This window comes from Rhinatrema bivittatum, chromosome 5 (genome assembly GCF_901001135.1).
Source record: "Rhinatrema bivittatum chromosome 5, aRhiBiv1.1, whole genome shotgun sequence".
Classification (NCBI taxonomy): domain Eukaryota; kingdom Metazoa; phylum Chordata; class Amphibia; order Gymnophiona; family Rhinatrematidae; genus Rhinatrema; species Rhinatrema bivittatum.
In genome coordinates this window covers 12,268,594-12,283,390 of record NC_042619.1, presented here as the reverse complement: position 1 = coordinate 12,283,390, position 14,797 = coordinate 12,268,594, and the positions used below count along the sequence as shown (strand labels likewise).

At 42.7% G+C, this 14,797-nt stretch overlaps 1 protein-coding gene across 1 annotated transcript in view; it reads left to right on the top strand.

The window, feature by feature from the left end:
* LOC115091702 (short transient receptor potential channel 2-like) overlaps nucleotides 1–14,797 on the top strand; it is a 263,493-nt gene that overhangs the window by 188,817 nt on the left and 59,879 nt on the right. The window contains exon 18 of the mRNA XM_029601860.1: nucleotides 12,824–12,998. Within this exon, the coding sequence (XP_029457720.1) occupies nucleotides 12,824–12,998 (175 nt within the window). The remainder of the gene's footprint in view (nucleotides 1–12,823; nucleotides 12,999–14,797) is intronic.

The window sequence follows — 14,797 nt, the reverse complement described above, 5'->3', positions numbered from 1 at the left end:
GCCTTCCTCCATCTTGCCTGCAAGCCCTTCCCCCACCAACCACCATGGGATTTCACCTAGAACATGGAAATCTCACAAGAGAGGAATTATTGAAAGGGATTCAAGCCTTTCCCATTACAGAAAGAAACAAAGAACTAGGTGTGGCAGCAATAGAGTTGAGTGCCATGAGCAGTGGCTATGCCCACAGGTCTTCAAAGAAATCAGCATATCATTATGAAAAAAAAAGATTTAATTAGACTCCTGCGTTACAAGCAAAGAAAATATCACTATGAAAAGAAAAAAAAATGGTTTCCCTTTACAAACAGTACAAATTTGGAAAAAATGGTTTCCCTTTACAAACAGTACAAATTTGGAAAAAATGGTTTCCCTTTACAAACAGTACAGATTTGGAAAAAAAAATGATTTCTATTTGAAATTCAGTTACAAAACATCTGCATACTTTGAGAGTATTTTCCCCCACAAAGTGTATGCAGAGCTTATGTTAAAACTGTACTGAGATTTGAATAATATTCTGTGTAAATTACATGTGAAAATTTCCCTTTTGCAAAGTTTATTTGGCTCACATTTAAAAATGACTCCATTTCTCTGAGATTTAAGTTTATAAGCAATTGCTTGAATTGCCAGCGCTCAGATTCTTATTGCAATTTTCTCTACAGGAGAAAAATAGTATCTGTCTGCAAGGAATCAGTCCTTGCCAAGCCATTGTCTGTGGTTGATGGTATCTATTGTTAAACAAAGTAAATCTTTAAGTTCCTATTGACTGAAGGATTAATTCCTTGGGTGCAGTTCTTTTCTTTTGAGAAACACTGCTCCTCCCCCCCTTTTTCTGTAACTCTTGCTAGCCACTCATGGGGGAGGGAGGGAGAACTTTTGAAAAGAAAGAAAAAAACTGGACTTAGTACTGCAGTTTCTCTCTCTAGTTTCTATATTTGTTATAACTAATACTTTTCTTTAACTGTGCTTGCAGCTTTCAAAGGGGGGCACGAGACAGTTCAGATATCCTGCTGATCCAAATCTTTTCCCTACACTAGCCCTTCATCTGTTATTAATCTTTTAATACTTTCAAACTTTAGCATGCAGCAGACAGAGCTGAGCAAACAGCGTGTTTAATTTCCTATTCTAATAATTATATGAAGAAATTCTATTCTGATATTCCACATTGAATTTAAGCTCAGAGTATTATTGATTGCAACCTGGAACAATAGTTGCAATCTATAAAGTAATGATGAGGTCTCCACTAGGAGGCGCTATGTTATTCTACAAGTTATATTATACTATTGTTTTAATAATTCTGTTGTATAATAGTTTTTATTTTTCAGGCCTACAGACCTTCTGTATTAAGGACACTTCAGTTTTATTTTCTTTTTCACAAATTTATACAGAATTCTGAACCTTAAAATTTTTACTGACAGAGGTTGCTACATCTAAAGCAATCCCTCCCAAGCCTTTTCTTGCAAATCCAAATTGATTTTATTAAATTGAATCATAGAATTGATTTCTTCAAGGTTAAAAAAGTAAGAATTTCACTTTTATCCTTACCTTAGTAATTTTTTGCTGTATGCCAGTTTTTAATATTTTCCAGATTTACAGCCTTCCTGCCATGAAGAGATGTGAAGATGGACACTTTGCAGTTTATTTTAACATTTTCAAACATTTTTCTAACGCCTTTTGACTTTTGATTTTTGATCCTTGATCTAATTTTGTTTTTGATAACTTTTTGATAAGATTTTTAGCTCATATTATGTGTTATCTGTTGTCTGTCTTGATGCAAGAAATATTTGCAGGATGGATGAATATGTGTCAGTTTTGTGTAAATTAATATTTGCAAGATGAATGAATATATGTCAGTCTTGTGTAACATATGTTTAATGTAATGTCTAATATACTTGTCATTTGATTCTGCTTACTGCAAATGACTTTTCCTTTAAATGATTAATTTACATTTATTGCTATTTTACTGAATGAAAATTGATCACTGCATAAAAAATTCTTGATAATGGGCCTACCCTATGTTCTGAAAACTAAAAATGGCTCTGCTTACTGCAGCCATTCCTTTACATGAATTTTGTCAATAATTGAACATTAAATACTTATTTGGCATCCCCTACAACACCACAGGGCAAGCCATTGTGGAGAGAGCAAATCATACGCTTAAGAGCTCTGGACCAAACAAAAAGAAAAAAGGGGGATTGCCCCTGGATTTTCCCCTAAACAGGATTGGCTGAACAAAGTATTGTTTTAAATCACTTAAAATAAATTTAAGACCACAGCCATGAGTAATCATTATGGGACTAGGGTTAGTCACCCACAGCCATCAGTTTTGTATAGAATATTTAATGTCTGGTACGGTCCCGTTCCCTTAAAATGGGGAACGAGGATATGTTTCTCTGCTTGCTTCCACAGGTATCAAGCCGTGGAAAGATGGAAAGGTGTCCAGGTCTACAGGACCCGATCCCAAACTTCTCCCTGAGCCTCCACAGCCCTCAGAAGGACAGAGACCGGACTCCTTGCAAAAAGCAGCACCACATGACCTGGGGACAGATCAAGGCCCTATCCAACCAATCTGCACAACTCTTGGAACAGCAAGGCCTTGAGAAAACTCCAGAGAACTTATTAGCCGCTTTTTCTTGCCTGAATGCCAACTCATTAACAATTGTGTTCTGCATCCTCCTCCTTTGCCTTATTTCTCCAGCTATGGCGAATTCAGAACAAGGACTCTGACAGTACAACATGTACATCCTCTGCACAGAACTTTTCACACCTGTTGAATCGAACAGACTGTTGGATCTGCGCACACATGCCAACCCAAGCCTGCGGAGAACTACTGATGCATGCTGTACCATTTAACCTTACAGTATGGACTAATTATCCTTTACAGAGAGGTTTTCATTACTTCTCCAGTGGTAATACCATACTACACATTGGTAGCTGTATTCAAGAGACTGCCGCTCTTTGTTGGGACTATGATACAGGGGATGGAAAGGGAATTCAGGTGGGAAATATCCATATTGTAACTGAACTTTTGTATTAATCACTGAACACTTGCATAGTTATACCACATATATGTATGCAATTGGCAGATTTCAGGATGTGCAGTGAGAGACCCAAGCAGGTACAGAAAGTATAGAGGGGATGAAGGATTTACCTTTTGTAGTTATATAGCCCAAATGATAACCAATGACATGTCCACTAATCTGTTAGGAAACATATGGATGTTATGTGGGCGTAGAGCATATATATACATTTCCCCAAGATGGAGAGACAGATGCACTTTAGGCTTCATCCTCCCCTCATACTATGCAGTCAAAAATTGCCCAAAGCAAGGCTCCGTAACAAAAGGGAGGCGATAAATAATCCCATAGAAAAGTATACAGAAACTCAGATAGCTAGAAGCCTGTTTCCTCCAATGGGGACAGCTATAAATTACACATCCTAGCTAACTGGACGACTGCCATATTTAATCAGACAGTCCATGCATTAAAACTACTCACAACAGAAGTCTCTTAGATTAGAGAAGTAGCATTACAGAACAGCTATACCTTAGACACTATTTTAGCTTTAACATTAGAAACCATCTTAGCCTTAAAGGGTGGTGTTTGTGCATTAATTGGATCTCATTGCTGTGTGTACATATCAGTTTATAAAGCAAACCTCACACATACCATAGAGCAGATAGAAACCATGGTTGCTGATGCACCACTTTCAGACAGAATACCAACTTCTCCATGGGACTGGCTATGGTCCTGACTCCCTGATATTTCTGGTCTCAAAAGGGGTGATTTCTATTATAATTACTGTAATTATCTTAATTGTTTGCCTGTGATGCTGTATTCAGTGCATACCCAACCCTCATATCCATATTGAAACCTTGCTCTCAGCCCGGATACAAAGATGTCTTGTAAGATGCCTAATAGGGAATCCGGAGCCCTGCAGAGTTGGCACACCACCTGCACCAGCTCTGGGTGATATGGAGATTCAGAAGCTCATCGACAGCTGGCACACCACGTCGAATCAGCTTTCTTCTCTCCATAATCCCTCATCCCCTATTTCCAGCCCATACCAAGACATAACAGATTTCAGTAAGGGTCTAAAGCTTTACTGAGCTGCCCTAAACAAAAACAGAAAGGGTGAGATGTGGGAAATATGCGCTTGCCAGCAAGCCATTTCATCAGGGTTAAACACTAACTTCCCTTCTCCCTGACATTTGCCTGAATAAAAGCATCACTTGTGCTTAAGCCTCTCTGCCTAGGAGAGGATACCTGACTTCATGTATTTCTCTGGCCTATAATTAATCCTGTTAGCCTGAAAGAAGGGCTGGGTTTTCCCTAGTCAGAGGCAGGACAAAGTCAGGAGGTATAGATTTCAGCAGCCAATGATATGATCCGTGCACACCCCCTGAGCCAAAGCCAATGGTGTAATGACTCTTCTGTTGCTATGGGAAAGTAGCCAATCATGTAATGACACATCATCTGCCTTTGTATGAATGTACAATAAAAGGAAGAGGCTCGGGAGGACAAACCCTCTTTGCCCTCTTTGCCTTCCCTCCTCCTGCCTGCCATGAATGCTGCTGTCTGATGCCTATTCATTACCGCAACAGTTGGGGTTGTAAAACATTAAGGGGTACGGTTTATCTATTTTTCATCCTTCTCAGCTAGAAATATTCTTGAAAGACGATGCAGGGCAAGATACTCAGTCTGTTTCTGCTTGCACGGAGAACTGTTTAGATGGGGGGGTGGTAACAACTACATGCAGATGGGATGCTAATTGTATAATTTGCCTAGTGTTTGGTTTTTTTTGCTTACATTTTGGCGATATCTGCCTATTGGAGTTTATTTGTTTCAATCTTTCTTTCTCTCTTCTTCTCATGGACTTGGCCTAGGAGTATTTGTGTGCGTGTTAAAATATTTGAGCGTTAAGATGGTAAGCACTGCTTACCATCTTTGGCTTTTCTGCCAGCACTGTTTGGTTATTTTGCTGAATATGAAGAGAGGAGGTGCGGGGGAGATAGGATACAGAGCTTCAGATACCTGAGAGGTTTTAATGATGCTCAATCAACGACAAACCTTTTCCGCTGGAAAGAAATCAATAGATCTAGGGGTCACGAAATGAAACTCCAGGGAGGACGACTCAGAACCAAAGTCAGGAAATATTTCTTCCTGGAGAGGGTGGTGGATGCCTGGAACGCCCTTCCGGAGGAAGTGGTGAAGACAGAAACTGTGAAAGAATTCAAAGGGGCGCATGGGATAAACACTGTGGATCCCTAAAGACTGAAGGATGGGAATGAAGGAGAGAGTGCATGGGGGTAACTTACTGGTGTAGCAGTTACTACCCTTAACCAATAAACCTTCATACTCTTGATAGAACGCCATCAATGCTCTCTGCTTCACAGCAAGGGGTAACGGGGAATTGGATTCAAACAGCAACCAATGACGGCCCTGACCTTTACATTGATAAGCATGGGGGTAACCTACACGGCGCAGCAGATACTACCATAAGCTTGCTGGGCAGACTGGACGGACCATTTGGACTTTTTCTGCCATCATTTCTATGTTTCTATGTTTTTCTGTGTCAAGGGATATTTTTTGGCATACGTTTCTCAAAAATATAAATAAAATAATGTAGTCCTCTTACCGGGTGTAACAATTAACTGAGGCGCACACTCAGTACCAGGACTCAGTCCCTAAAATCCTGGCTTGGATTCTCTGAACGGTAGGGAGGCTTAATCTCCAGAACCCAAGGCATTAAGATGGTAGGAGGCCAAGGAGATAATGTGACACATATTGTATTCCAAAATAAAAAGCCTTTACTAAAATAGTTAAAAAAAAAAAGGTTGCAATATCCGCAGTCTGTAAGCATGGAAATGCAGGATGCTGATGCTGAGATTTCATAAGCGGTGCACCCTCCTAGGATCCCTTCACTCCTTTTTCTGGGTTTAAGGACTCCCTTGCACGGATGCTGGGCCTCCTGATAGCTAAGGGCCCTTATGTACCCGAATCTCCTCCTGCGTTCTTTTCCCCTTCTCCTTTCCAGGACTCTGGCATCTCTGGAACAGAGCACCGAACGCCTGACTCCCTCCTCCTTCCACCCGGGATGCTCACCCTTGCACAGGCACCTGACTGCTCACTTCTCGCTGTTCACCATGAACTTGGATACGGGTCATAAGAACATAAGAACCTGCCATACTGGGTCAGACCAAGGGTCCATCAAGCCCAGCATCCTGATTCCAACAGTGGCCAATCCAGGCCATAAGAACCTGGCAAGTACCCTGGGCGAGAGGTTTCCTCCCTCTTGTGTGGGGATTCTCTCCACGGTACTGCTGGATTCCCCGGGAAGTTACTTATTATGCAGCATCAGAAGCACCGCCTCAGGCAACGTGTCCGTGTGGCCCTTTATACTCGCTGCAAACTGCAGAGGATCAGGGATACAGGCAGAGGCAGGTTTCACCCTTTCCCAAACTGCAAACTCTCCAGGAGAGACTAAAGAACACAAAACTTGCCATACTGGGTCAGACCAAGGGTCCATCAAGCCCAGCATCCTGTTTCCAACAGAGGCCAATCCAGGCCACAAGAACCTGGCAAGTACCCAGACATTAAATAGAACTCAAGCTACTATTGCTTATTAATTAACAGCAGTTTTAACCAGTTTATGGATTTTTCTTCTAGGAACTTATCCAAAACTTTTTAAAACCCAGCTACACTAACTGCTGTAACCACATCCTCTGGCAATGAATTCCAGAGCTGAACTATGTCCTGAGTGAAAAAGAACTTTCTTCTATGAGTTTTAAATGAGCTAATTGCTAATTTCATGGAGTGCACCCTGGTAATTCTATTATCTGAGAGAGTAAATAACCAATTTAAATGAATTTGTTAAAGTCTTTCCATGATTTTATAAACCTCTATCATGTCCCCCCTCAGTCGTCTCTTCTCCAAGCTGAAAAGTCCTAACCTCTTCAGCCTTTCCTCATAGGGGAGCTGTTCCATTCCCCTTATCATTTTGGTTGCCCTTCTCTGTACCTTCTCCATTGCAATTATATCTTTTTTGAGATGCGGCGACCAGAATTGTACACAGTATTCAAGGTGTGGTCTCACCATGGAGTGATACAGAGGCATTATGACATTTTCCGTTCTATTAATCATTCCCTTCCTAATAATTCCCAACATTCTGTTTGCTTTTTTGACTGCCGCAGCACACTGAGCCGACGATTTCAATGTGTTATCCACTATGATGCCTAGATCTCTTTCTTGGGTTGTAGCACCTAATATGGAACCCAACATTGTGTAATTATAGCACGGGTTATTTTTCCCTATATGCATCACCTTGCACTTATCCACATTAAATTTCATCTGCCATTTGGATGCCCAATTTTCCAGTCTCACAAGGTCTTCCTGCAATTCATCACAATCTGCTTGTGATTTAACTACTCTGAACTATTTTGTGTCATCTGCAAATTTGATGACCTCACTCGTTGTATTCCTTTCCAGATCATTTATAAATATATTGAAAAGTAAGGGTCCCAATACAGATCCCTGAGGCACTCCACTGCCCATTCCCTTCCACTGAGAAAATTGCCCATTTAATCCTACTCTCTGTTTCCTGTGTTTTAACCAACTTGCAATCCACAAAAGGACATCACCACCTATCCCATGGGAGCAGGATAGGAAGGGGTAGACAGATTCCAAGATGCTTATTCCAGGGACAAGAAATGGCTTTCTGCAGCGCCATCTTAATAATGGTTTATGGACTTTTCCTCCAGGACTTGTCAAAATCTTTTTTAAATGCAGCTGCACTAATAGCTTTCATCACATCCTCTGGTAATCTGGCAACGAATTCCAGAGGATGTTATGCATTGAGTAAAAAAATATTTCCTCTTATTAGTTTTAAATGTATTACCCAGCAACTTCATTGTGTGTCCCCTGGTCTTTGTACTTTTCGAAAGAATAAACATCTGATTAACGATGACTCATTCCTGTCCTCTCATTATTTTATAGACCTCTTATCATATCTCTCCTCAGCCATCTCTTCTCCAAGTCCTAACCTCTTTAGCCTTTCTTCATAGGGGAATTGTCCATCCCCTTTATCATTTTGGTCGCCCTTCTCTGTACCTTTTCTAATTCTGCTATATCTTTCTTGAGATGCGGTGACCAGAACTGCACACAATACTCAAGATGAGGTCGCACCATGGAGTGATACAGAGGCATTATGATATTCTCTGTTTTATTCTCCATTCCTTTCCTAATAATCCCCAGCATTCTGTTTGTGTATGATACATGAACACAAGATGAGGATGCACCATGGAGTGATACAGAGGCATTAGGATATTCTCTGTTTTATTCTCCATTCCTTTCCTAATAATCCCCAGCATTCTGTTTGTGTATGATATATGAACACAAGATGAGGATGCACCATGGAGTGATACAGAGACATTATGATATTCTCTGTTTTATTCTCCATTCCTTTCCTAATAATCCCCAGCATTCTGTTTGTGTATGATATATGAACACAAGATGAGGATGCACCATGGAGTGATACAGAGGCATTATGATATTCTCTGTTTTATTCTCCATTCCTTTCCTAATAATCCCAAGCTTTCTGTTTGTGTATGATATATGAACACAAGATGAGGATGCACCATGGAGTGATACAGAGGCATTAGGATATTCTCTGTTTTATTCTCCATTCCTTTCCTAATAATCCCCAGCATTCTGTTTGTGTATGATATATGAACACAAGATGAGGATGCACCATGGAGCGATACAGAGGCATTGTGATATTCTCTGTTTTATTCTCCATTCCTTTCTCTTTTCCGTAGAGTTGCATACACCTTCTGATTGAGTGCTGAACACGTGTCCTATTTACTGTATTGCATGGGTGATTATCATGGTTATAAAAGGCTGACAATGAGCCCCACATCCTCCTTTAAGTATACAGAGAAGATTTTGCCCTTGCTTCTTGTCCTTTTGGCTAAAATTTAAGTTTGGTTCTGGGCTGTGAGCTGAGTAGGGTCCCTTCTTGGGTTTTGACTGAGATTGAGCACCTGTATGTAACCCCTCCTTTCTCAGGGGCTCCCTTCTATGCCCTGGAGAGCCACTGGGTGCACTAAACCAGGGTGGGGGGATCTCCCCTGGATTCTCTCATGCACACACAACTTCCCCCTCTCACTGGCTCCCTCACATATACACACAGGCAAGCTCCCAATCATTCTCACACCGCTCCCTCCCCACTCCCCAGGCGCACACACTCTCACTCACACTCACACACACACACACACACACACTCACACACACACACACACACACCCAGGCAGGCTCCCATTCATTTTCACACCACTCCCTCCCCATCCCCCAGGCATGCACACATTCATTCTCACACACATACACCCCCAGGCAAACTCCCATTCATACATATGCACACACTAAACCACACTAAATGCACACACTAAACACTAAATGGTGTTGTTCAAGGTTCAATAATACTATAGCCAATGGCTTATCCATCTAGACAAGTTACAAATACTAGATACTCGATTAACTCATTCTAATTGCCTGTCTATAAGATTGTTGTTATTCATTTGTTGTATTATTTTGCCTTATTTGTTGTATTATTATCCCTTATTTTAATTCATTTTTTCCAAGTTCACTCTCCTGTTCTATGTAAGACTCATATGTTTAGTCATCCTAATGTTATATGTAAACCGAGGTGATTGGTAACATTGTTACCAGAACATCGGTATATAAGAAATGTTAAATAAATAAATAAAGACAGATCCCCCTCTCTTTCTTTTGCCAGCAACCTCGGAGCCTCTCTCATTCCTCTGCTGCCACTGATGCCGCATGGCTATTGGGGAGGCACTGATTGCTGCTATTGGCACTGAAGCCCATTCTGCTGCCTCCTCTGTGCAGGCCCCGTGGGCTTCCACTTTCTCCATGCTGATCTCGTACATTGTGAGATCCGCATAGAGAAAGTGCTATTCTTGCACATTCCCAAAGATTACATGTGCCAATCACTAAAAAGTAATTTTTTTTTTCTTTGCCTTTGCTGTTTGATCTTAGTTTTGTAATTGGTTGGTCACAGGATTTTTGTTCCACCTCCCCTTTCTTATTTTTTTGCCAATTCCTTTTACAGGGTCTTTTTTTCCTATTTCTTTTCTCTCCATCTGTCTTCTTCCCTCAAACACACAGTCAGGTTCTCATTCTCACATGCTTTCTCTCTCACATACACACACACACACACACAGGCTGTCACACTCACATGCAGTCTCACGCATCCACAGCTCTCACTCTCATATGTTCCCTCTCATACATACATACACACTGTCTCTCACTCCCACATGCTGTCCTGCTCAAGCACAAGCTTTCACTGTCACATGCTGTCCTTCTCACACAGAGGCTCTCCAAACATTCAGGCCCTCACTCCCACATACACTCTCTCAACTCACTCTCACACACACACACAAAATCTCTCAACATATCTCATACACACATACTCTCCACAGGCCCTCAGCCTCTCTCTCACCTCTGGGCCTCCTCTGTGCGGGTCGCCCCAGGATGGGCTCTGTGGCGGCCCTGATCTTCTCTGGCCACCCGCGACGTGGGATCCGCAGCGGCCCTGCTACCAGGCCTCCTCGTCTTCTCGAGCCGCTGCGAGGTGGGATATGCGGTGACCCATTAACGCTGCTCTTCTGTATGCAGCAGATGCTCCTCCTCCTCCTTCCTGCCCATGCGGCTCCGGCAACGTTTTTATTCCAGGGCCGCGCAGGCAGAAAGGAGGAGGAGCACCTGCAGGTTTGAACGTGACCTTTTTCTTCGGGCTGTGGTGAGATAAGCTCCACCATGGCCCCGCCGGACGCACACAGCACAGCAGTAGTTCCCTGCTCACCCGCTGGTGAGATGAGGTCCACCGGCGGCAGCATGGGCCTCCCATGTCGGCCAACAGTGCCTCGCTATGGCCCTGCACCTGGGGGGCATTGGCTCCCCCTGACCTCCCCTCGGTATACTCCGCCCCCTAATGCTCTGCGCCCTAGGCTCAGGCCTAGTTTGCCTAGGGCATCCGCCGGCCCTGGGCCCAGTGCTACATCTCTCCAATTCTATGTCTCCTCCCAACTCCAGAACCCTAAAATCCTTGTGAAAAGCATAAGCCATATCCCATGCTGAGCTGGACCACCTTGTCGCCCAACTTAATGAGCCTCACACCCCCTGCCCTTTCAATGAACTTCCCCTTCCTGCAAGTTTAACATTAAACCTCCAGAATACCTTTACACTCTCAATGACCTTCCCCTGCTGGAAAATGCTTCTTGTTAGCCATAGGACCTAATCTTTTCTATTGCCAGTACTCCACCTGTGGGCCACATCTGCAATATAGGGTTTAATGTCCTGCTCCTAGGTCCATCTTACCCCAGTCATCTGAACAGGTTGATTCAGTCCTGGATTTGCACTTCTGATTTTACCATGGGAGACCTAAGAAAATCAGAACCACAAATTCATGCATTCAGTGGGGAAATCCTTCCTCTGCCCCCCATGACCCTACTGGGGACATGTTTGTTACAACCACTGTCAAAGCTGAATAATTTAATCTTCTATTAAAAAATAAAACTTGAAAGCTATCCACAGATTTAGCATATATGTAAAAATGCTCAGGCTGGCCAGCCTGAAAAACAAATCTGGAATTGCAGCTGGGTGTCCTGTATGGAAGGAGAAGAGGGGAGGCATTTCACGTGAACATGTAATAACGGACTTAGATTCCTAGTATTTATTTATTTATTTATTTTTAATTTTTATATACCGGAATTCCTGTATACAATACAAATCAATCCGGTTTACAATAAACAATAAGTTACCCTGGTTGGAGCGGTCCGACCTGGGCTTATTACAAGGAACATTGAAAAGTAACAACAAACCATTTAACATTCAACATTTAACATTTTTTCGTATTTTGAAACAATACGTGGGTTCAACTTTTTACAAGGAACTTTGAATAGCGACACCGAACCACCAAACGCCATCGTATTCTGAAGATAGTTAGCGGATTAAACATTGCAAATTAACAGTTGGATAAAGATGATCCATGTTATGTGGATTGACTGGGTTAAGACCATGTGCATAATAGTTGCAGTGAGATGGGAACAAACTAGGAACAATTTATTGTTCTGAAGTTTGGTCCGAGGATGTATAGATGAGAGCTCTCTGCAGGGAGAACTATGGCTGTGGCACAGACCATCTCCATCTCTATCTCTGAAGACCGGGACACTTCCACACAACTTCTGGGACCTATTACAGCTTCCCTGGCTATAAGAGTCTTGAACCACTGGGCGCGGTCCTCTTCAGACGCCTGTAACATTACTTTCCACGCGCATAGTTCTTTTTTTTTTTTAAATTATTCCTTTCCACCCCTCTCTTATCCCTTAGTAAGTTTTTGTTAGCTTTGTCGCCTGGGCAGCTCCATTAGTTCTTGCTGGTTCCAGGACTGGAGGAGCACCTCCTTTGTGGTACATCCTCAGCACCGCTGGCTCATTGACATGGGGCTGTCATTGGCGTGGCAGATGCCTGCCTTCCTTCCCTCATACCACATCTGCCCAGGTCCCAACTGGATCCATCAGACGGGGACCCGCCCTTTCCTCCCCCCCCACACGTGTATGACATCATGCCAGTATGGGCCAATCAGATCCAATATGTGTGTGAGGTAAAGGATCACGTCCAGAAAATGGCTGCTTCCAGGGGCCATAAGTAATGCTAAATATTAATTAATATTAAGTAATGACATGGTTAATCAGCGCAAGGCATGAATGATAGCTTTTTGTTTCTTTCTTTTTGCTTTCTCTTCTCTCCAGGTTGGTAAGGTCTTGAAGATCCCTGTGATTAAGTTCCTGCTTCACTCCGCCTCGTACCTCTGGTTCCTCATCTTCCTCTTGGTCGAGTCTTTGATCATGGAGCAGAAGCACACGTTCAACTTCGGCAGGGACCAGAACCTCCTGGCGAACTCTTTTCACATGATCTGGGTAGCAGGTAAGCTCTTTTTTTTATTTTCATTGGCAGCCGTGCGGGGAACTCACTGGCTGTCGGGTGAGGGGTATTTGATGGGCAACTGTCTTCTATTACCTCAGCTAGCGGCTGGCACCTTAAGAAATTGCGAAGGATCTGTTTTTAAAAGCAAACGCTGTGTGGCTTGCACCGAACAGCGCTTCCAGACTTCAGAGGGAGGAGGACAATATCCACCTACTCGTAGGAGCGTGGAGATGGGCAAACAAAGGAAAGAACATACATCTCATTTGGTTGGAGCAATCTTGTCTCAGAAGCGTCTTGCCGATGAGTTATTACTGGGGTATTTTAGCAGTCAGAAAATCACGCTATTCTCAAGTACCAGCATAGCTGGATCTTTTGGTAGTGGTTTGAATGTCTAAACTACTCTGGTTCGCAAAAAACTAAACCAAACTCCAACCAAACTATATATATATATATATATATAGCAAAAAAAAATAAAATATATATATATATATAAAGCAAAAAAAAAACAAACAAACTAGCAAACAAAAACCTAAAGTGCTCAGAAATTCATATGAAAATAAAAATTATTATTACAGAACACTTATGCAAAAATTAGAGCATATTCAAAAACTTCAAATCAGTATATAAAAATGCAAGATATCAAAACAGCACAATCTCCAATACAAAAATGTTTAAATGGGTTCCTGACAGAGAGAAGACATCTTAAGTGGACTATAGACATCAGCACTGATAGCAGTAACAAGCCAGCTAAGGATCGATTCTCACGTGAAGACAGGATAACACCTGCATAGTCAACATTGGCTGTTATAAATAGTTCATCTAAGGATTGTTTTTTATGACATTTTAAACGTTTTTGTATTGGCGATTGTGCTATTTTGATATCTTGCATTTTTATATGCTGATTTGAATTTTTTGAATATGCTCTAATAAAAGTTGCTTGGTTTTTGCATAAGTGTTCTGCAATAATAATCTTTATTTTCATATCTATCTATATATAAGTTTTCTGAGTGGGGGGCCTGATGGTCTCCTCTTGCTTCTTTTGGCTTCCAGTTCTCTCAGAACTGGCTTCTAGTGGGCTCTGGCACCCTGAATCTTTATAGCTATCTTCCATTTTCACCCTCTCCTGCTTGACTGCCACAGCTATTGCCGTGAACCTTCTCAGCCAGGGGCCACAGACGGCCGCTCTCTTTGGGTCTCTGTACAATGGCTTGAGCTTCTGCTCCTCTTTTGCCACCAGGAGGTGCTGTGAATACAAACTTTGTAGCAGCTCAGGTCCAAGAGAGTCTGAACAGCTGAGGAATCAAAACCAGGTCTCATGCTTGGCAGCTCACAGTGCTTACCACGGAGTTACTGGGCAAGGCCCCAACACTAAAATAATTTAAGGCCAAATTTTAAAATGGCCGCGCACGTAAAAATTGGAACTTACATGCAGGGTCGGGCCCTGTGCACGCCGCGCGCATTTTCAGGAGAGTCCGGCCACGTGTGTAAGTGCCGGGCCCTGAAAAAGGGGCGGGGTGTGTGGACCGGGCGGGGCGGGACGGAGGCCGGCCGGGGAAGCGCAGAAACTACTTCTGCTCCATGGAAGCAGTAAGTAGTAAAATTTAAAAAGTAGGTTGCTGGGAAGGGTTTAGGGGGTAGGGAGGAGAGGGGAAGAGGGAGGGAGTTAAGGTGGGGGGGGGGGGTTTAGGAAGTTCCCTCCCAGTCCAGCCCTTTGGTATGGATGGAAGCTATGGTTCAAGGGAGAGAGAGAAGTCAGGATTGGTATTCCCTCTATTTTGTGGTGACCAGAAAGTTGGGCA